Below are 21887 nucleotides of genomic sequence, written 5' to 3' on the forward strand. Positions count from 1 at the left end.
TTTTTTTACAGCAATTTCTAATACGTGAAAATTCTGTAAAAAAATGTTCTGTGTATTATAATTATTGGTGTAAAATTGCAAAAGGAGATTAATGGGATTTTTCAAGTACTTGTCAAGAAAATGAAATGAGAAAAATAAGAACTACATGTACGGCCTCATTTATCTTCTGCAATTTGGTCGTTTGCCGACAACTTAAGTATTATAGAAAATACCAAAAATAGCGCATCCTGTGTGAACAGCCTCTTATGTTTCCTCTCCTGGAGTACCAGGACCAAATGGAGAACAGGCATGTCCGCCGACCTTACGTCAGTCTCTCTTCAGTCCTGTGCTAGAGGAAGATGTGCAGTGGAGTAAAGTCCTGAGACGCTGTGAGACTTTCCATCCCTCCTCCTCTCTCTTTCAGTTTATGTCTATCTCTCTCTGCTGGCCGCACTAACCGGATGGATGTGCTGATAATGAGGGAAGGTGGGTGGGAGACACTATACGTACTTTATTTCTTTGTTATCTGTCAAAAGCTATTAGTACTGACAGGCAAGTTCAACTCAACCAGCTGCTAGCCCGGCCCACGGCGTCGTCACATTTACCCACAATCCCCTTTGCTCCCCCAAGGCTCCCGTGTGACAGACCATACCCTGTAGGGATACAATGCATGTCAAGGCAGGGCAGCTGTGGAAACATCAGGTGCCTGCATGCGTAAATCTAAACAACAGCAGCATATATTTCAGAACCACAGTCAGTCCTCGGCCTCTCGCTCGCTCTGCTCGCGCACCTTGCCACAGCGCGCAGAGGAGCTACACACTGCGATAATCTTTTAATTTGGAATTTTGTCTTGTTTTCTTTAGTCTAAACTCATTAAAGCATGATAAAATTGCATGAGATAAGACATCTTGTTTTCTCAAATTAAACAACTTTTAGTTACTGTTTAAACAGGCGAATCGTATTTGCCAAAGATAAATACACTTCGTTCAAGATGTCTTATCTTACACAATTTTGCCTCTCAAGTGCATTTATCTTACTTTATGGATGTGTTTACCAGAACCCTCAAGACAAAACACGGGCGAACGAAATGATTTTCGCAGCGCCTGTTTGGTCAAATTCTCACGCGTGCATCTTTTCTGCCCAACTTTGGACCGAGGAGTTGGAGCCCCGATTGCATTTGTCATTGATTTCCTGTTGGCAAAGCAACATGATCATAAAACATCTTGGTGGATCAAATTCATGTAAACATACACCTTATGTTAGAGTGGTTTATATTGCATGATGGTGGGGGGGGTGAGGGATGGGGGGTGTAAAAGAGGGCAATGTCACAGTTCAAATGGGGGTCAGTTCCCAAAAGAACACAAACTGGAAAGGAAATCAAGGGAAAAGGCCAAAAAGAGACAACGAAAACGAGTATAAAAAAATGAGGCGTCCGTATAAGAAAGGCTACAAAAAACTCCACTGGCCCTCTGGGGTCAGCATACAGCAAAAGGCACCACAATATTACTCTATTTTTTCTTAAGTTGTGAAAAAATTGGCACATCTTTTTTATGCTGTAAATCAAAATGTACATATAAATAGAGTTTTCCCTATAAAAAAAGTCTTTGCTGTTAACTAGTAGACAACTTTTGCTAAAATGAAAATAAATATTTCATTTGTTTAGAATATTATATAAAATAAAAATATTTCTTATAGGTGCATGTCTATAGTAGATCGACTTTGTGGATAGGTGGCGGTCTCTCTAGTGGGGTGCATTGTCCAGTTTGGGGCGCGGGTGCGTCAGTCTGGTCTGTGTGCTGGCACGAGGCCCGTGCCGCCCGCTCTGGGCGTGAGAAGTCCGTGTGTCGGGTGCTGGCCTGTAGAGGGCGGAGGACTCGGCGGCGTTCATGTTCTGCATACTGAGGAAGGGCGTGCTCTCACCTTCCTCCTCCTCTGAGTCACTGTCTGACAGGCAGCTTCGTGAGCCCAAGTCCCGGGACGGCTGGTAGCCACGCGGTGCCACGTGGCCGTTTAGTCTGGACCTGCGCCAGTGCCGACTGCTTCTCTTTGGTTGCTCCATGGAGGAGAGGTACTCCTGGGTGCTCTCGTACTCCTCGTCTTGAGCGAGCCGGTAGGGGCTGGAGGGCAGGCTGCCGGTGCTGTCTCGCAGGTAGCTGCCGCGCTGCTGTTGCCGGTAGGGCTCGTGGCCCCGGGCCTCGTGCAGGGGCACCTGGTAGCGACGCAGCAGGGGCTGGTCCTCCTCCGGCGGGTAAGGAGCCTGGGCGGCGGGAGGCAGAGACATGGCGTGGCTGGCGTTGGGAGACGTGATCTGGAAGGTAGGCACCGACGGGGGCAGTGAGTAATGGAAGTCCACAGGAGACAGGCGAGCGGGCGTGGTCAGGGCCGACACATACCTGCGGTGAAAGAGAGAGACAGAGAGAAAGACAGAGAGAGAGAGGAGGACGAGCCAGAGCAGGACAGGACAGAAGAAGGTTGTGTGGAACAGAAGAAAATGAGTCAAATGTTTTCAAGTACAAAATTGAAGCACAGGGATCCGCTACCAAAGCAAAAAGATTTTTACTATCAACTGTATTTCCTCATATTTATTATCATCTGTTTAAACTGTTATTTGGATATTGATTGTGTTTAGTGGGTCATTTCACATTTTTTAAATCGATTACTTGGATCAAACAACGACTAAAAAGCAACCAATAAGAGTTCAGCATAGAAGTAAATTCCTTCAATCTTCCTTAATATGCTTCCCAGGTTTAGACCTCAAGGAGCTGGCTGATAAAATGCCAGGAGTACGATTTTGCAAATTCTAAAGTGAAAACTGTGAAGATGCTAAAACATACAGTTCATTTATTTTTTTTGCTTTTAGTCTAAACATAATTGCCACCATAACAACTGTGTTATTCCAAGACGTGATGGGCTTACTATTATAAAATGTGGAAAAACTATTAATAAAAAATATGTGACCGCTCGGCAGTGTATATTAATATTATAATATCTTGCTCACAGTCCTACAGTTTGCATTTAAAGCGAATGAGAAAAACAACAGGGAACATTGTTGTGACCAGGTGGAACTCAAGATGTTCTAAATTAATCTTTTTTTTTCTCTTCGACTGAAAGGCTGGAAACCACTGTTCTGCAACATCAGTTCTTGTCTCATAGGTTTACAGTATCTAATATACATTAAACCCCACCTTGCAATGGCACTGGACAAATGATAGTGTGTACATTAAGACAAAGCAGCTGAAAGCTCAATAGCAAATGAGAGCAGAAGTATACGCTCCGGAAACAAATGAGGGCCACGTCAAAGCGTCCTGTCCAGTCTCAGAATCTAACTGCTGGACACAACACAGATGGATGACTGCGTTTGCCTTACAACCTCCCTTCTGTTAATGTGCGTCCCGCTAGACTTAATCATATAAACAGACCATTTACTTGACAGAAAAAAACCTCCGATCTGGTCTGAGAGGCTGCGTTTAAACTGAAGCGTATGAATTAACAGCGGCTCTTCTGTCACACATGTGCAGAGCCCGAGGGCAGACAGTCAGGCACACAGCAAAAGGAAGAAAGGTGGAAGGAGAGAAAGCGCAGAGCAAAACACGAGAGACCCGTTTCACCCCTGAGATAATGTGTTGTTCGGTTCTTGTTGACTTAATGAACCCCTCACGGTATAAATCCTCCCGCTTTGGCCCTCGTACGGTGGCGTGGGCGTTTTGCAGGCGAGAGATAACTGTAAATACAGCTGGCCGTGGGCTAGATCCTCTCTGCCTCGATACAAAAACAGCGTATCTGGAACGTTGCGTGACCCTGACTCCCTCTCTGACACTCTCAGCCAGGCCAGAACATCTGTGAACTGCATTATCATGTATACAGTATATATTCAACCACCTCCAGCGAGCAGCATCCACCTGGAAGATATGACGGTAGCTGAAAGAGTGGAAGAACGCCCACATTTCAGAAGCGATGACCTGTGATGACCTAAACTATCGTGAAAAATAAAATATAAGAACTTTAGAATATTATTTTCAATAAAAGTTGGCCAATTTATTAGATATGTATATTTGACTTCCTGGATCGATGTGGACTATATCCACGTGTGATTTATGTCAAGATTATGCTTACAATGAGAAAAAAAGATGTTTGCAAATGGGCTATGATTTTTTTTCCTTTGAATCAAATTATTTTCGAACCCCTTTGGCAAATAGCTTCATCAAATTTAAATGATGTTAGATTTCTCTGAAAGCAAGACTGTGTATCATTTTGCTTAAATATATCAGGTTAAGGATGTTTACATAATTGTTTTGTAAAACGAGACAAAAAAAGCAGGAAAAAGGAAAAAGCTTCATAAAATGAAGCAAAGTAAATATTTAATTCTCTCCTATTAGCCAGACAAATTTTGGGATTTATCCAGCGCTTTAATTTTGTAAAATATTTTTTATTCTCTATCCTTATATCATCTTATACTGACTAGAAGGCAAATATACAGCAAATATAAATTTCCTACTCAGCATTTATGTCTTGTTTTCCAGTACAAATATCAGAAAATTCTTCAACAGAAGGATAGTGACCCATAAAAAAAATTGTTTTCTAAAAGAAATGATAAAAATGAGAGATGCATCGCTACTAAATTTCTCGACCAATACCGATAGCCGATTATTTGAGTCATTTCTGGCGATATGGATACAGATTCTGAAGATAAAATTCATATTTCTTAACTTTCTGAATTTTATTAAGTCACATAAGGATTATTAATATAGAACATCAAACTGATGATGTTTCTTAACATTTTCTATATACAGAGCACAAATTCATCGCATTTCTGTCCTAACAACACGATCTATCGGCCCTGATTATCGACTATTTTTAAACTAACGCCCGATAAAATTGCTTTTATTGACCAATGCCCATTATTTGCCGATGTATCAGTGTTCTACTCCTAATTGCTTCATAAAGCAAGACTGCTTCTGTAGAAAATGTATCTTAAATTTAGAGTTTTTAGAAATTTGTAAAGAGATATAAGTAAATATAAGTAAAAAGTACTAAATAAGAAATTGGCTTTGTTGCATATGTGACCATATTGGCTATTAAAAAAACATCCAAATGATCTATCAACATAACATACACGGTCCTGAAAGATCACATAGAGCAAACTTATGGGTTCACCATCTCACCCAGTGAACAGATCCCCCACCATACCCATGCAAAACACAAACCAAGCAAACCCTACAAACGTCTTCCACAAGAGTCACGATCCTGCTTAACTTTGGAAACAAACCACGAGTGACACTGCTCTTGAACGTGACCATTTGCTATTGAATCTTTCACGCCACCCGTGCCAGTCTCCAGGGCTTAACAGAGACCACACACAAAACCGCAGACGGTCTTACTGCACACACTAAAACGCTTTTCAGTACCATGGCTACAGATAGGGGGCGCTGAGGCACACCTGTCGCTATGCGGAGAGTCCCCGAGCGAGTCGAATGAGTCGCCGTACTGCAGGGGTGGCCGGTGGGGCTCAGTAAAGCCACAGTGTGCGGCACGCCTGGCCCGCGCCTCCATGCACGCAGGACTGTTGCATTTACTGGTCCCCACTGAGGACGACATCATGCCGGAAGGACAGTCGGAGAGGACGCTGTCTGTTCGCTCCAGACTCCACGTTCTCCCCTCTTGTCTGAGAAAGAGAAAGAAGGGAAGGAAAGAAGGCAGAAGAAGTGCACAATAAAGGGCTTAAGTCAGTGGTTCTTAATGTGTGAAGATGTTTTTATCGGAACATTAATGTATCTGCATGAATGTTTTGTTAATTATTTAACATTAAAAAAAACGTGACATGTTTTTTATAGATTGTAACTTTTAAAACATTTCAATTTCATCATTGGCTCCTGTTAAATGACTAAATCTGTGCCATGACATTGTAACTCAACATTATTGAGTGCCGACATCTGGCAAAAATACTTGGCAACAGCGATGACTGATGATCAGATTATGGCGGTGCGTAACATGCATTTTTTTAAAGAGGGGCGTGATGGAAAAAGAATGATCTGAACCACTGCCTTAACCCATGTGCGCGCGAGAAGCCGTTTGAATGACAAGCGTGAAGCGGGAGATCTGCGAGCCATCACTATGAATAACCCCCGAGTTTCTGTTCGCTCACTCACACCTGTGGCGATTTCATTCTTAATGGAGTGAAATATGGATGCGTGACTCAGATTCCACGTCGAGTCGCACCGAGGTGTGCAGAAATGGGAAAAGAATGCTGAATGAGATGGAAACAGACGCTTGAGTCAGGTAGGGGCCAATTGGAGCGTGACCCTGGTTCTTGATGAGTAAAGCGTGGATTATAGGCACACACACACACATGGATCAGTTGTGGTAAAGGGTTGGTACCTTTGAGTAGCAGAAAGAGCTCGGATTGTGGAGTGGTGAGATCTGGAAGACTGCCGGCTGTCGGGAAAAGGAGGCTCTTCTCCGTGTCTAATGACTCTTTCGGTTGCCGGAATGTTTTTGGAGATATACTACATTTAGAGGAGAAAAAGAGCAAGTCTTTATTTACACGTGCAAGACACTTTCATACAATTTACAGTGCATTCTTTCAAGATACTAAAACGAATATTAAAGACTTCTAGTTAGAAGAGAGACTTACATCTACCATGGGTATCTCCTCAGGACCAGGGCCTGGGTGATTGGGTCCGTTGGCCAAGTTACGGTTTGGGTGGTCCACATACATGTTCTGCCTCACGTGATTGTGCATCTTCTTCCTCTGTTTCCTGGGGGGGAGGCTACAGTGAGGCAGTGTCACTCTCTCATACAACGGCCCACAAACACATTCAACATGTCACACAGTTTAATGCTGTGATCTAACATCACACAAGTCTGCTCTTCTACTGAATTTACATTTACCAATGCCACGGTAGACATTTGCAGGTGTATGTGTCACTTTTGACAGAAATATCTAAGACAAAGTTGATTTTTAAAGCTGCAATCCGTAACTTTTTTAGTAAAAAATTACGAAAATCAGATAAGCAAGTAAATAAACAATTAGTGTTGAAAACTGTCTCCTTACCTTATAACGATTCACAACTGTAATCTTATAATAATTGTTTATATATTTTACGTTTTTTTATCCAATTAATTTGTGTTCGTTAATCGTTTCATTTTATTTTTAAGTATGTACGGTTGTCACCGTACCGTAAACACATTTTACGATACTATAGCTACCAAGTAGCAACACAATGCTGTGCCATTTTCGTAATTGAAATCTTCTAAATAAACCAAATTTCCTTAATTCACTCATCGAAATGAAACATTTTGTATGTTCTATAGTAAACTGTATGACACTGTACACTACAATATTTTGTAGTATTAACTATAGTAGTTGGATAAAGTGTAGCAAATACTGTAGTATACTTTAATACTATGGTAAGACCTAAAAACATTTTTGTCAAATTACTGTATTAACAACATTTTTTCATGTGGGAACTAATACATGTGCGACAAACTTCATTGATAATGCGATGTTTGTGAAGTGATATGTTAGGCTTCCTATAAATCTTAAACTACAACGGCCAGTAGGGGCGGCATTTTTTTCACGTAGTCAATTTGGGAGAGAAAAAAGCAAAAAGCCAGATTTAAGTGAACGTTATGGCACATTTTACTTACAGTTCTACGATTGGCTGTTTAAAAATAGAGCGGCATTGTGGGTATTTTGAAGCTTTAGCATTGCGATGCTTCCAAAGCACCGGTACACCTTGCAACCCTATAAACATGTGGAGCAAACTGCAATTTTATGTTGCAAACGGAGATGACGATCGAGTGGCAAAAGTAATAGATTGCAGCTTTAAAGGTATAGTTCGCCCAAAATCATCATTTGACTTTTTTTATCTGTGAAACACAATAGAAGATATTTTGAGAAATGTCTCAGCTATTTTGTGTCCATACAATGGAAGTCAATTAGGCACCAACATTCTTCAAAATATCTTTTATAATATCTTTTGACCAATGAAAGAACTCTTGTTATAAATAATAATGGTTCAGGGTCCATGGAAAAAACATTGTTTTTTATTTGTAGTAAAACCACATAGTTACCTCAAATGTACTATGGTCTTACCACAACCAGCTGAACCACAGGTAGTAAAACTAAGGTAATACAAATAGTAATCAATCTGCCAAAATTCCATGGTAACTACACTTTTACTATAATAAAATATCATTCATATTCCCTATTGTATAAAACATATTCACTTTCTTTAGAAATATAAACACGACAGATGAAATTAATGCATTGTATGAAATGTATTCCTAGGTTTATAATGGTTGATAGTAAAACATTTAGAAATGGATATATTGCTGCTGTTTACTCACTTGGTTTTGCAGTAGGCCACCACACAGACAATGCCCACCACCAAAAGAGCCACACATATGCCGGTGATTGTCAGGACTCTCTTCTGATAGAGCTCCTCTGCCTCTACACAGTCCCACAAACGCAACACAACCAAAGAACCATCAGTATCTTCTCCAACTAAATCTGTTTCAAAGCCTCTCGTAAACACTTCCCACTGCTGCTGTGATCCTCCAACGGTAAATCTGAGACGTGTCATGAACAACTCGGCTGAACGTGGTCTGTGTATTGGGTGTTCAGCTTGACTCAGATCACGCAGAAGATCAGAGAAATGCACTCGTATTAACTCCATGGATGTGAGGATTAATCACAGGACAGAAGGTCTCAACACGGGATCTAATGGACCAACACAGCAGTGGAAAGTGCTTGCGCGAGGAATAATTCATGTCATTATCATGGATGTGAGGGTATGGGTCTGTTGCTCAATGATCTCCCAATGGGTCCTGATGAAAGGAGTGTGTGATTCCATGGATGGCTTCCTCCACTGGAGGGCATTGTAATTCAGCTCAATGTATAAGCTCAGCCTGCATTCCAGAAGTAGCAGTGTCAATATATCATTGAGATTTTTTAATATCTAATTTTGACTTCTAGAGAAAAATATCAGAGTATCCTTAAAACAAGATACTTTCGAGAAGCAAAACTAAGCATAAATCTCAATAAATGTCTTTATATTTAAGATAAAAGGAAAGAAAATGAATACCTTATAATAAGTATTTTTGGTAACACTTTCCAATAAGGATGTATTTGTTAATGCATTAGCTTACATTAAAAATGAACAATATCAAAGGGTTTCATTTTTTGTGTTAATTTTAACATTTACTAATGTTTTTAAAATCAAATGCCATAACTGTTAAAATTAGCTAATTAGAAAATCATTAGAAAAACTATTAGAAAAACTATATAAAACTGTGTTAACAAATACAACTTAATTATAAAGTGTTCCCATATTTTAAACGCTTCTAATCTTGCATAATTTTGACTCTTAAATAAATGCATCTTGTCTACAAGAAATTCTGATATTTTTCAAGAAGAACAATAAGATTAAATCTTTTCCTGAAGGGCCGATCACATGGAGGCACAAATACTATCATCGGGGTTCTTTTGTTGGCCTGGTCAATATAGTTTATTCATGTTTCTATAATCAATCAAAGCATGGATGTTAAGCAAACTTTACAACGTGCCGAATGTTGGGATATTTTTCAAATATCAAACCACAAACTACATCCAGCCTTTTGTCTTTCCCTTGGAAATGAGCCTTGGATTGGTCTCGCGGATCTTTCAAAAGCTGTGAAGGGGTGAGGGCTTGTTAGGGGGAATATTTCATAATCGATAACAAAATAATCCAGCTGTCGTCTGCTCTTTATTATAGTTCAATGGTCAGTGAACTTTATTTCTGAAGGACTTTATTTGTGATATTAAACTACATGCTATAAGCTCGGATCTCCAGAAACGGGACTTTATAAAGTGCCTTGTTTACTTGTACCGTAAAACGGATCATTTTCAAGGGAAAACAGGGGTTGTTTTTATAAGCAAAGAACAAACGATTGGGAGAGGTCATATAAACAACCTAATTATGGTACTAATGCAGTTTGGCATGCTAGGGCACTAAGATTCAGTTATTTAAGCCCGGCAAAATCAAAAACAGAAAACAAAAGAGAAACAGGGTTCAATGTTGAACAGTTATAAAATACATCTGCAGAATTGTCATTGGTGCAGGAAAGGAATGGCAAACTAGCGTGCAAGAATCGAGGAGGAAAAAAGAGAGCGAAAATAATTGAGCGAGGACAACAGGAAAAGCTCAGGGAAATGAGAGAGAGAGCAGATGGAAACAGAGAAGAGGAGGAAATCCAAATGTTTGGTTTGAGAAAGGCAAGAGAGCTCTTATCTGCAGCGCTCATCCATGTTGCGACGAAATAATCTGAGCTGTCAATCAAGTCAGCGCGATCAGCTGTGCGCTCAAATAAAATAAGCATGACATCATTTCAATAAAATCCTAGATGACATGGCCAGATATAGTGTAGAGTTTTGAAAACTCAATCCCTGTCTTACATTTCCCTTCGATCAGTACATACGCTTTGTTTTCCAGTAAAAATCTAAACATCCTTAAAACAAGATTTGTTTACTTGACAAGCAAAATTGCATAAGGCAGACAAACATCAGAAAAAACATCCTCCTGTTTTACGCATAAATCTAAAAAATTCATTACGGTTTATAATTGAAACAAGAAGAAACAATTTGCAAACGGGGTAAGAAAAATGATATATATATAATAAAAATAATAAATTATAGAGATGCACTAATACTGAATTTCTCCACCGATAGCCGAGTGCCCACAACTGTCTATGGCGATAGTGTGATGGTTATATTAACTCGCATTACTAAATTCTCAAGATTAAAATGAATATTTCTTGATCATCGGCTGTTTTTAAACTGTCGTCAAATAGTGTGAAAAATTGCTTTTTTCAACCAATATCAATTATATCGTCTCTAATAAATGATAAATAAATTCCTTTTATTCTAAACACAAAAAATGAAAGATTAAATACATTAATATTGTTTCAAAGAGTTTTTAACTGACATTTTTACTATAAATAACTCAAGAAACGGCCTCATAAACACTTGCGTCTGCGTGGATGATGGAGAATGTTGACACAATCTGAGCCAAGATTTAACAGGTGTAACATAATTCGATTCGATGTTAACACTACTTCAGTCTACGTAAATTCACTTGAAGTTACTTGTTATGTTTACCGTTCAGTAAATACAAGTTGATTGCGTAAAGCTGACGAAGGTTTCCACGAATCTCCCCCGCAAAACCTGTAAATTCGAGTCACGTACACGCATGTTGAATAAAGCTTGCGTACAACAAACACCTGACTCACATCCTGCCTCTTAATGTTCCTCCAACCCACAAAAATGGTTTATATCAAGAGTCCTACTTAAAACATAAATAGTTGAATGTGGTTACTTTGTTAAAGAGCAGTACGCACCCTGACACTAAAACCAAATTGACAGCTGTTTTTTTAAAGCTTAAACATGTTGTGCCATTAGGAACTTCTTTTCTGAGGAGATAAGGGCTGCAGATAATGCGTCTCGACCCATCTCTTAAAAAGAGGGTCTACATACAGAACAATAACTGATTGACAGATTTATTTGTTAATCAATTTGCTCATTTGCTGAGTCCGGAAGGAGGCTATGAAGGTGTGTCGAATAAAATGAAATCTACACAGTTCAATCGGAGTGAAGGATAGGTCCATACCCATAAATTCAATCCCAAGAGACTCTGCCAGTACAAAGAGTTGATAATTGAGGAGCAAAACCAAAGAGAGAGAGAGAACAAGGAAGAACAAGGTTTAAGAGAGAGATAATCCATCGTACACAGGAACACACACAGTATGGGTATCATGAAAGTGAGATGAGAATTTTGGACACATCAAGCGAATACTAAGGGTCTTATGTGCTCACATAAGAACAGCGCGAGGTTAGAACATGCAGGTTAGAGCAAGTCTGAAATCTGGATTTAAAACACGATTCAGGATTAATGGGTAAGAGAACGGATGATTATAATTACGAGTCATAACAATAAATGCGATTAAAATCATCCAACTATCATCTAGCGTCAAACTAATACTTTGTTTTGGTGTTTATTGCATGAATTAAGATCTGAGATTTTAGCTAGGTTAGTTGTTTTTTAATGGAATCAATGTCATTGTGTGAGCGACTGTAATTCACAGAGCATACTGTTAGACACGTAAATTAATGTTGTTTAAAGGGTTAACGTCAACTCTATAAAGAATATAATTATTGTTATTTAGTATAATTATTACAAACAAGACAGTTTCACTAAAAAGAAGCAAGTGTGCAGGAATGCAAATAAACTGATATACATTCAAGTGTTTCACTGTACAGAATATCAACATTATGATGCGTCTTACCTGTGGGGTACAGAGACAGTTGATATTACTCATAATATGTGTTAAACGGCGCGTTTTTTTGTTTGTGTTAATTGTTAATCACAAAGATGTTATGTACACTTTAAGATGTTTATATTAGTAAAACATGCGGTCGTATGCAACAGACATTGCATGGCTAAACGAAACAGACAATGCATTTATTAAATAATTATTTGATTCCAGGCTATAGCTGAACTCACTGAACATTCCACTATCACATCTGAAGTCAAATGGGGAGCGCAGAGGTAATATTGGAGCTCTGCATGTCATAACTGGAGCGATGTCGTGCATCAGGATTTTCCATTATAATAGGTTTATTTCCATTGAGATAAGAGTGGAGTACAGCTCACGTATCTAATATTAACTACAGGAAATCCCCACTGTTGTCATGACAACACACTGTCATAGACCTTTGCCTGATATAGGTTGTGTAGACGTATGAACAATGAGCTTTTTTATGTCATACAGGGACCCCTTTGCTAAATCCAGTTTTTTTTATGCACACATCTGTAAAATAATGGCTTTGATATTTTGGTTTGATGTCAAAGATGGCACATGCTAATAATAAAGTGTTTTTGTAATTATCCGCACCTGCGCTGCATGTTGGGATATACCCCTGTCTAAAAGTGACAACGTGTCAGACATATTATATTCACAAGAGGCACTAAAACGAGGGACACCTTCTATTTTGCCTGTGTCTACATGTACCTATTTTGGTACATTTAAGATTACTGTTATTTACACTTCCTCAGGTCTTAAAGCTTCAGTACCAGCTCTGTTTCAACATCCAATGTTTGTTGAAAGACATCCATTTCCAGACCTCCCAAACTGAACAGTATGAAGAGGTAACCAGGCTGTTGACAGTGGAAAAGCTGACAATCCACACTTCTTTGGCATGCAAAGACTTGATAAGCTATTCACAACTCCAGGTTGATAAATCATAACACGACACGGGTTATGCCCATGTGTCAAATTATAAGTTTTCTTTATTGCTCCACTTCGAGTGTTATTTTACGCATAGCTTGAAAAGTAGGCGCCGATATCTCTGTGGTTAGTGTACTGACATATGGTGCCGGTGCACTTGCGGCCCAAACCGAGTTCGATTCCCGTCTCGAGCGTCATTTGTCGGTCCCTCTCCCCTGTCTATATATCCATGCTTTCCTGTCTGCCCTCCACTGTCCGATGGTATGAAAAAAGGCAAAAAGGCCCTAAAAAAAAGAACAACTCGTAAATTATTCACACCTATACGATAACTGACTTTGTATCCTCCCAATCTAGAGTAGTTTTATTAACCAGGATCCTTCGTGTTCAAGCCCTCATTTTATTACAAATAAATACATGTAAAGATTAAGATTGGGGTAAAATATCAACTGTGTCAGCATAGCAACGCTCTGTAGAACACAAAGACCTGATTATATGCACTAAGCGGACACAGGCAAGAGGCAATAGCTCACAGGCACGAACTGTCAGGTGCAGCCATCCCCTGCCTTCCTCTAATCTAGGTGTTATTCTGCAGTTGATGGACATGAGTGTTGCAGACGGCGCTGTGTAGACTAAAACGGTTAGAATGTGTCACCTCGGGGAAGTGGAGCTGTTTAATTTCACGCTATAATTGAGGGGGGGATTTTTAAACTGTGAGGTGTGCGCGATTTGTGACAGGGCGGCGCGAGGGAAACAATGGTGTTTGCATGTGTTTTCAGTTTTAAACTGCACGCATTTGTGAATTGCACACATTTGTGAAACTACAGAAGGGTGTATAGTATGTGAATTAATATGGACAAAAATGGGTTTAAAAGTGTCACAACAACACATTAGATCTTTACAGGTAAGAATGCTGTACATGTAATTTTGGTTTACGGCCAATATAATTTGTAATTTAGCTGACATTTCTGTCTCTTTTTGCCTCCCAATATTAGACAATTTTATTTGTTAATAGTTACTGTGTGAATAAATATTTTCTTCTTTTGTTGACAAATGTTGAAGCATTCAGCTTTTCAGATTTTACTATTCATGTGATTAGGAAAAATTATACATTTTTGTTTCATTCTGTTAACTACTAACACTATTTCTTCTAAATATGAAGAATATTATTTCTATTTGCATTCATTTGCAGAAAAATGAAAACTGGAGGAACAGGTTAAAATAACAGAAAATATGCTATGTATATTTTTTCAGATCTCAAATACTGCAAAGAAAACAAATTTTAATTCACTTTTGAGCAATGCAACAGTAATATACGTAATAAATGTATTTAGGAAAAGTTTTTTTTTAAATTACGTGATAAGCTAATTTTTATCGCAGTTTTCATGTGTCATGTCATGCGGTCAGTCGTTCACATTGCTGTTGGAAGACTTTATGTCACTCCTGAGGTTTGATTTAGTTGAAAGACAAGACACTGGACTGGAAGGGCCACAATACATCTAGAAATGCTGATTAAATGAAAATATACTGTAATAAATAATATAATATAATAAATAAAATGACAAATACTGGGTCATATTCTATAATCTCTAAAAAAGAATTTCTTTTATTATTTTTAATGACATTTTGTGCTCTAGTTGGACAGTTAGTAATATTTGTTTTATATGTTAATTATTAGGAGTTTCTTAGTATCCCGTTCGTCTTAGTACTCTTGTTCTGAGTTTGATTTAATAAACTACATGCAATCATACCTGCACACATGCATCACTCATGATGTTAAAGATCACATTGCTTCTAATATCAAATCTACCATTAACCATAATGCAATGGGGTGAATGACACAAATGTCCCGAATAAACCGAATTAATTTGTTAGAACAGGAAGCAGATTGTATGATTACAGATCATTCCATAACATTACAGAATAACAACCTCCAAAACAGCATGCACAACAGACAGACAGACAGAAAGAAATGGACATACGGTAGAAACTGGCCATAACGTAGGTTTGACAGCGATCACCAGTAAAGTCATTTGGACACCTGATGGAAAGAGAGAAAACCAAAGAGAGAGAAGAAAGGAGAAATGCAAAAGAAGAGAAGAGAGAGAGGCAGAGAAAAAGAGAGCAGAGGAAACATGAAATTAGAACCTCAGCACATTAATGGACAGCAGAAGCAGAGGGTCCACTGGAGCACCACTGTGTCTGATTCAGGACAGACTGAAGCTGGCGAGTCTCGGGGAGGAAGAGGAAGGTAAAAGCAGAGACAACAGTGGTCACCCAGTGACAACCAGGCTTCTGTTTGCGGCTGCGCGTCGCAAGTCAACATACTTTTGGAACCTCTTAACCGCAGAGGCTCTGTCTGCAAGCACCGTGGCCCGAAGTATCCATCCGGACATCTGGGAAAGGAGGAGAGGTTGAACACATGACAAACACACAGACATCACAATACAGAGATAATTATGTGCGGTTAGCGTCCAGACATTGCAACACACTGAAGCAACCAGAGCGGCAATCCGACGTGAACCGGACAAATGTTAAATAAGCACACTGCAAACAAAGCTGTTTGCCAGTTACAATATCCAAACATTCTTGAAACTAAATAAATGTATATTGGAAGAAAGAGTTTGTAATGGTAATTATTACCTTGCTTGAAAATTCAATGAAAGATTGTAAGACTTTTCTTTCTTCCGCAGAACAGAAAAGAATATATTTTGAAGAATGTTGGTAACCGAACAACATCGGTGCCCATTCACTTTCATTGTGGACATAAACCAATGCAGGTCAATGCAACTCATTTTTGGATGAACTATCCCTTAAACCCCAAAAATTATAATTCTGTCATCACGCAAGTCATTCTCAACTTCTTTCTCCTGAGGAATTTTTCAGTTCACACTATTCTTTACGATACAATGAAAGTAAATGGCGTCTTTATCAATACAATTTTTACATGTTTTTCCGTTTTAAATGTTTAAATTTTATGAATTTTATGCGTACAAAAAACAACAATTATATTTTTTCCGCAATGTAAGTTAAGATGATACCAAACCAGTTTTAACCTACACTCAAGCTTTTTGTGTTTGCACATAAGCAGCAGTTTCTAATACGGTTGCCTGATTATGACACGGCTGTCATTCATGGATTTGATTGGCCAATTATGCACATTCATGTAATTCCAGTAAACAAATTATAGCTCATCACTGTGTAATGAACGTTATGGGGCTAATGTTTTCATACGTCTAATTCCTCTCTGTAACCGCTCCAGTCAGCTATGACTGATGAATGGCCACCTTCAATTTACAGGACAAACACAAAGTTTCATCCTTCGCCACCAGTCTATCAGCTAAACGCCGTCTCTTTGCTTTTCAGCAGTTTGACCGACGTCTTGACTTACGAGGTCCCCTTTAAACGTTAAAAAAGCACTTATGTTGGCGTTTGAAATGTGAGGCATTACATGTGACATAATAGAAGCAGCACACACACGAAGCCTTTGGTGAGTTTATAGAGTGTAAAATGAGCCAAGGTCGAGGCCGTAACCTCTTCCCCGGGACGAAACAGAGCCATGTCGCTGCCTGGCACGCTGCGGAACACTGAGATGTTAACATCCATCAGATGCTTTCCTGGGAATTCCAGAGGAAAGGTGGTAGAGCACTTTGTAGTAAACTTTGGGTAAAACACACACGTTTTTAGTCTTAAGGGCATGTAGGGTGGAGAGAAGTTTGGGGTTCGAGGAGAGGGAGCGTTAGGCGCGGACCAGAGTAAGACTCGATTTAAGTAACAGGTACGCTGTTGAGGAGAGAGGTCAGAGGTCATGGAGACTGTTATCCTGCCGAACAGCACCACAGAGCCGGACTAAAGTGTAAGCACACGTGTGTCTCAGACAGGAGAGCTCCTCAGGGATCAGAATTCCTCAACGTTCCTTCATTCGTGGCATTCTCCAGCACCTTCTCTTAAATGAAAAACAGACGCCCAGCGTTACGTCTTGCTTGCCTTAATCGTATGGTTTCAGACTTGTCCTTGTTTCTTTACCTTGAGCGTATGCGGTACTGTAGTCATATTTCCAGGTTGTTGAAAATATGATGTACTCTTGCAGCCACGCTTTCTTTAAACCTTGTGGTCTAAAGGATCATGGCTAAAACCATGAAATTATTTCAGTGCTTGAAATAAATCGTATGTACTTCAGTGCGTCAATATTGTTTAAATGCGCTGCCATAATGTTGGTTGTGTCTGCAAAGCTGTAACTGTATCTTGAAAATCCAAAAAAGCTCACTTGAATTTAACTTCTAATTCAATTTGTCAATTTCTCCTAGGCTACATTTTTCTCCCTACAGTGATGCATACATCTTTGCATTATTCTGCTACTTAAATAAATAAAACTTACAATTCAAAACATATTAATACAATTTATTTTTATTCCTAAAAGAAACATATTTTAACTTAATCCCTGTCCCTAGTTGGTAACAACTTGTGTAGCTGATGCCCAGAATGTCCAGCTCCCTCTCTACAAAGCCGCAGGTTCTCCTCAACAAACACTTACACACATCTTTCCGAGAAGATCTACAAAGGCGGCGCGAGAGTAAAAGAAAGAGTATTTTGCCAGAAGTGGGCCGTAAAAGTAAACCTGAAAAAGATAAACATCGTAATATTCCAAACAAGCCTGAAGTCAGGAAAACAGATACAAGTTCCAAGAATCCAGGTGCATGTGGCCAAACTGTATATCGCAGAGCGCACACATCCTCTCTCACCACGCTGGGAAGTTTCCACGTGGCAATGAGCCACATTTGACAGAAAAGACAAGTTATAGCGTAATTCATATTCCAAAGACGGCCAAAGCCACTTCAGTTTCACTGTAACACTGTTTGGTCAAATAACTTGCCAATTAAATACATTTTTAAGAGAGATCAGGTAGCAATCTCTACTTGAAGTGAAAATTCTGTCATCTTTTCCTCACTCTCTTGTTATTTCAAACCTGTATGACTTTCTTCTGCAGAACACAAAAGAAGATATTTTGAAGAAAGCTGATCACCGAACAATAGCAGTACTAATTCCCTTCTATTGCATGGACACAAAACCAATGCAAGTCAATGTGTACCGCCATTATTTTCCTTATATATACCGCCCTTTTAGGTACGTATATACATCTTACAGTGAAATATACTGTAATAAAAATAAGTGTAAACAGAAAAACAGAACTTAAAGATGAGATTATTCAGACTGCTACAGTGGTTATGACAACATCTAATCCTGTTTTAAACACACGCCAGTCTCTAACCCACACCACGGCCAGATCCAACCTTAACTATACCATCCAAATGTTTAGGATCACTTGACTGAAATGTATTTTGTGACCTTTATAATCTACTTCAATATTGTTTACAAGCATCTCGGGGTGAGACCTGAAAAAACGGGCCGATAAATTGCCAATTCTGCAAATTCGATGAAGACAACAAAATGTAACGTTAATTCTCTTCATCACATTGCTTTGTGATGTTTTTTCTTCTTCAATCTAGAAAAAATATGAATAAGAATAAATCAGTAAGTGTTCCCCATTTGACTGGCAGTATATATTTACACAGACCATACTGAACTGAAGCAGGATGTGTGCCATGTCAATATGTAACATGTAAATGTCAAACCAGTCATGTCAATACAGCTTTGAACAGGAAAGGGAAACGGCAGACTCGTCTTTCGTTCTCGTCCCGTTGCCCTCCTTCAGGTCAATGTAGCTTTGTTGAGAACGAGCTCTGTAAAATGAGAAGACCAGCGCTGCCTGTAGAAGTCCATTCCGACCCCGAAGTCTTCACAGCGCTCCTATACTGTCTATGAACCTGTCAACTTCAATCAAACCAACCTCGATTTATCCACCATGCATGACTTTCTCATGGAAATAAAACCTGATCTCTTGATCTTGGTTGTGTTGCATAATAAATGTGCATCTGAAGACAAGTACCGTCATTATAAAGAACGCCTTTGAGGCAGCTGTTTCTACGTATGTTCCCTAATACTCGGAAAGTTGAATGGAGTCAGATGGCTGGTAATTAAAAACAAACTCACCAAGCCCAACTTTCCATCTGAATTTGTCCTTCACGCAAAACACACACACACAAAATAAGAAAAAGAGCAGCTAAACAGGACCAAATCCAGTCTGGGCCCCCTCAGCGTACGGGGGGCCGTGAATCTCCGCAGCCATTCCTCTCTCTTCTCCAGCTCTGTGCTCTGTCCTGCTCTTATGTAAACATGACAGGGGTGTCGATGTGGAGCTGCTGTAGCTTGGCAGGCAGTAAAATACTCCCCCCATCATCCCAGCAAGAAAATAATTATGGCCTGGGTCATTTATTACCTCGTCCTTGCCATCACATATACTGTATATGCGTGTGTGTGTCGATGGAACTTTGTATTTCACAGAAAAAAACGCAGACTGATAAGAGGCAGGCCGTACCGCTCAACCCGTTCAGTAATTCCTATGGAAGACTGGCCTATATTGAATGAGATAGCTTCGGGGCAACAATTCCCGGCGGGCCTCGACTGCATTATCCAACGTTTCTGTACCCGTGCCTCGCCCATGAGTGAATTAGCTGCTGTAATTGAGTTATTGCTCCCTCCAATTTGTACACAACCTTTTGAATGGCTATCTCGGGCCGTTCGCTCGCCGAGCGGTTTCCCAGGAACGAGTGTGCACGCATGAGCTATGGGCTGAAATACCAGCAGGTGCACTCGTAACATGGCACAACATGCGGTCTGAAATTGATCGGTAAAAAAGAAAGAAAAACAGCACCTTTCGACTCGCCGATCTCCGCCGCTCGCTCTACAACAAAAACAGATCCATATAAAGCCCAGATGCTGTATACACGCACACACACACGTGTGACACGACACGGAGGTGCTCCAACATGTGTCTCCCACATCCTTGTTTTTTATACCCCCTTCTTTGGAGCTACTTCATCGTCCAGTTTGTTTTGATAATACGAGCGAAGATGTTTTTCAAGATGTCCCGAGCATCCCCGATTTAAAAGCATCTGTGTAAATCGCCGTCCTTTCCCCCAGTGATTGAAATGTAAGCAGCGGTCCTATTTACCTCGTGGGAGGCCTCTAGCTCTCGTAAATATTTGTCTTAGCGCTAAACCGGCATGACATGGCATTTTAGAGAGGTTTGATCCACATCTCTCCAGCACGCTACACGTGGGTTGTCCGAGTGGGGCGAGAGGGCTGTTTTTTTCATTTTCCAGAGCACTGACACAGAGTCATATCATACTCGTCAACATCTGCACCAAAGAGTCAATGCATCCCGTGACACAGCGTAGAGACAGAGAGAGAGAGAGGGCGTGTAAGGAAAAACGGATGGGTGAAATAATGGATACCATTTGGTAATTCCTGGAAAGAGTCTTGAAGAACTCCAGTTGGGGGAAAAAGAGGGGAATCCTTTCTTCATTTAACGTGCAATTCTTGATCATTCGTTTACAAACATTATGAAGAAAACCGCAAACAATAAACAATCAAACATATGGGTGTTTCCTCAACTACAGGCACACTCGTCTCAGGGGTTGATATTGTTTAATACAGATTTCTCATTTTTTATGTTACATGCAGGCCTTGAATGGAGGGAACGCATGGGGATGAGACCAGGGAGTGAATTTCAAGGGGAATACTGAACAGGATTTTCAACCTTCATCCGTGAATCGGCCTCCGGACGCTGTTTACATTTGATACAGACTGCTTGAGAAAAAATTAAGAGACCATTTCAAAATTATTTAAATTTTCTTCTGAATTTACTCACACTGGTATGTGAACATTTATTTTTCATTCTCTGAACCAATAACAATATTTCTCCAAAATGTCAAATAAAAATATTGTTTCTATATGCATTTATTTGCATAAAATGAAAACTGGAGAAAAAATGTCAAAATAACAGAAAAGATGCTCTGTATATTTTTCAGACCCCAAATGCTGCAAAGAAAACAAGTTCATAATCACTTTTAAGCAATACAAGAGTAATATTTGTATGTGTATTTTTTAAGTGATACCCAAACTGTTTATGTGTCTTGCCATGCTGTCAGTTTTTTATATTGCTGTTGGATGACATTATGTCACTCCTGATGTTTGATTTTGTTGAAATTCAACAGACACATGACTGAAATGACCACAATACATCTAGATATCCTGATTCAATTCAAATTTGGAATGGTCACTTAGTTTTTTTTCACGGCTCTATATACAAAAGGATTTCTGGCATATACTGTATGGTTTAAGAGCATCATTTTTTGTCTTAAAACGTAAATTATAATTATTTTAAAACAATATCCATCTAAGCAAAGTGGAAAAAATCCATATACATAAATTTCTAAGCAATTTGTCACAGTCCCTCAGTTTTGCCATCATTCCCCACTAATAAAATAGTTTCAAGATGAATTTACTAACAGTAAGTTCCAGGAGGACAACTGTGTCATTTAAGTATTGTACATGCTTAGATACAAGACATGTGAAGAAAATCTGATAAATGTCATGTGCTTTAATGAAGTTTAGAAGTTCCTATTGCTGAAGAAACACCCTAACACATTAAAATCACATCTACGACATGTGGAAGCGATTCAAATCGAAAATGAGTTTTGGATCAGTGTAAACAACTTAGAAAGAGAGAAAGTACAAAACGCTCC

At 39.4% G+C, this 21887-nt stretch overlaps 1 protein-coding gene across 9 annotated transcripts in view; it reads right to left on the reverse strand.

Annotated features, from left to right (window-relative positions):
- Positions 1-1233: 1233 nt before the first annotated feature.
- The window catches only part of nrg2a (neuregulin 2a), a 71995-nt gene continuing 51341 nt past the window's right edge, over positions 1234-21887 (reverse strand). For 2 of the 9 annotated variants that reach the window (XM_056730223.1, XM_056730232.1), the window contains exons 5-11: positions 15222-15280; positions 11625-11648; positions 8329-8431; positions 6611-6746; positions 6355-6482; positions 5417-5641; positions 1234-2372 (exon numbers count right to left, since the gene is read on the reverse strand). In XM_056730223.1, the coding sequence (XP_056586201.1) occupies positions 1721-2372; positions 5417-5641; positions 6355-6482; positions 6611-6746; positions 8329-8431; positions 11625-11648; positions 15222-15280 (1327 nt within the window). In that variant the 3' untranslated portion in view covers positions 1234-1720. Of the gene's footprint in view, positions 2373-5416; positions 5642-6354; positions 6483-6610; positions 6747-8328; positions 8432-11624; positions 11649-15221; positions 15281-15567; positions 15636-21887 lie in introns of all 9 variants that reach the window. The other 7 variants (XM_056730224.1, XM_056730226.1, XM_056730227.1 and 4 more) reach the window with 7 other exon arrangements.

The sequence above is a fragment of the Triplophysa dalaica genome, chromosome 19, assembly GCF_015846415.1.
Source record: "Triplophysa dalaica isolate WHDGS20190420 chromosome 19, ASM1584641v1, whole genome shotgun sequence".
Classification (NCBI taxonomy): Eukaryota; Metazoa; Chordata; class Actinopteri; order Cypriniformes; family Nemacheilidae; genus Triplophysa; species Triplophysa dalaica.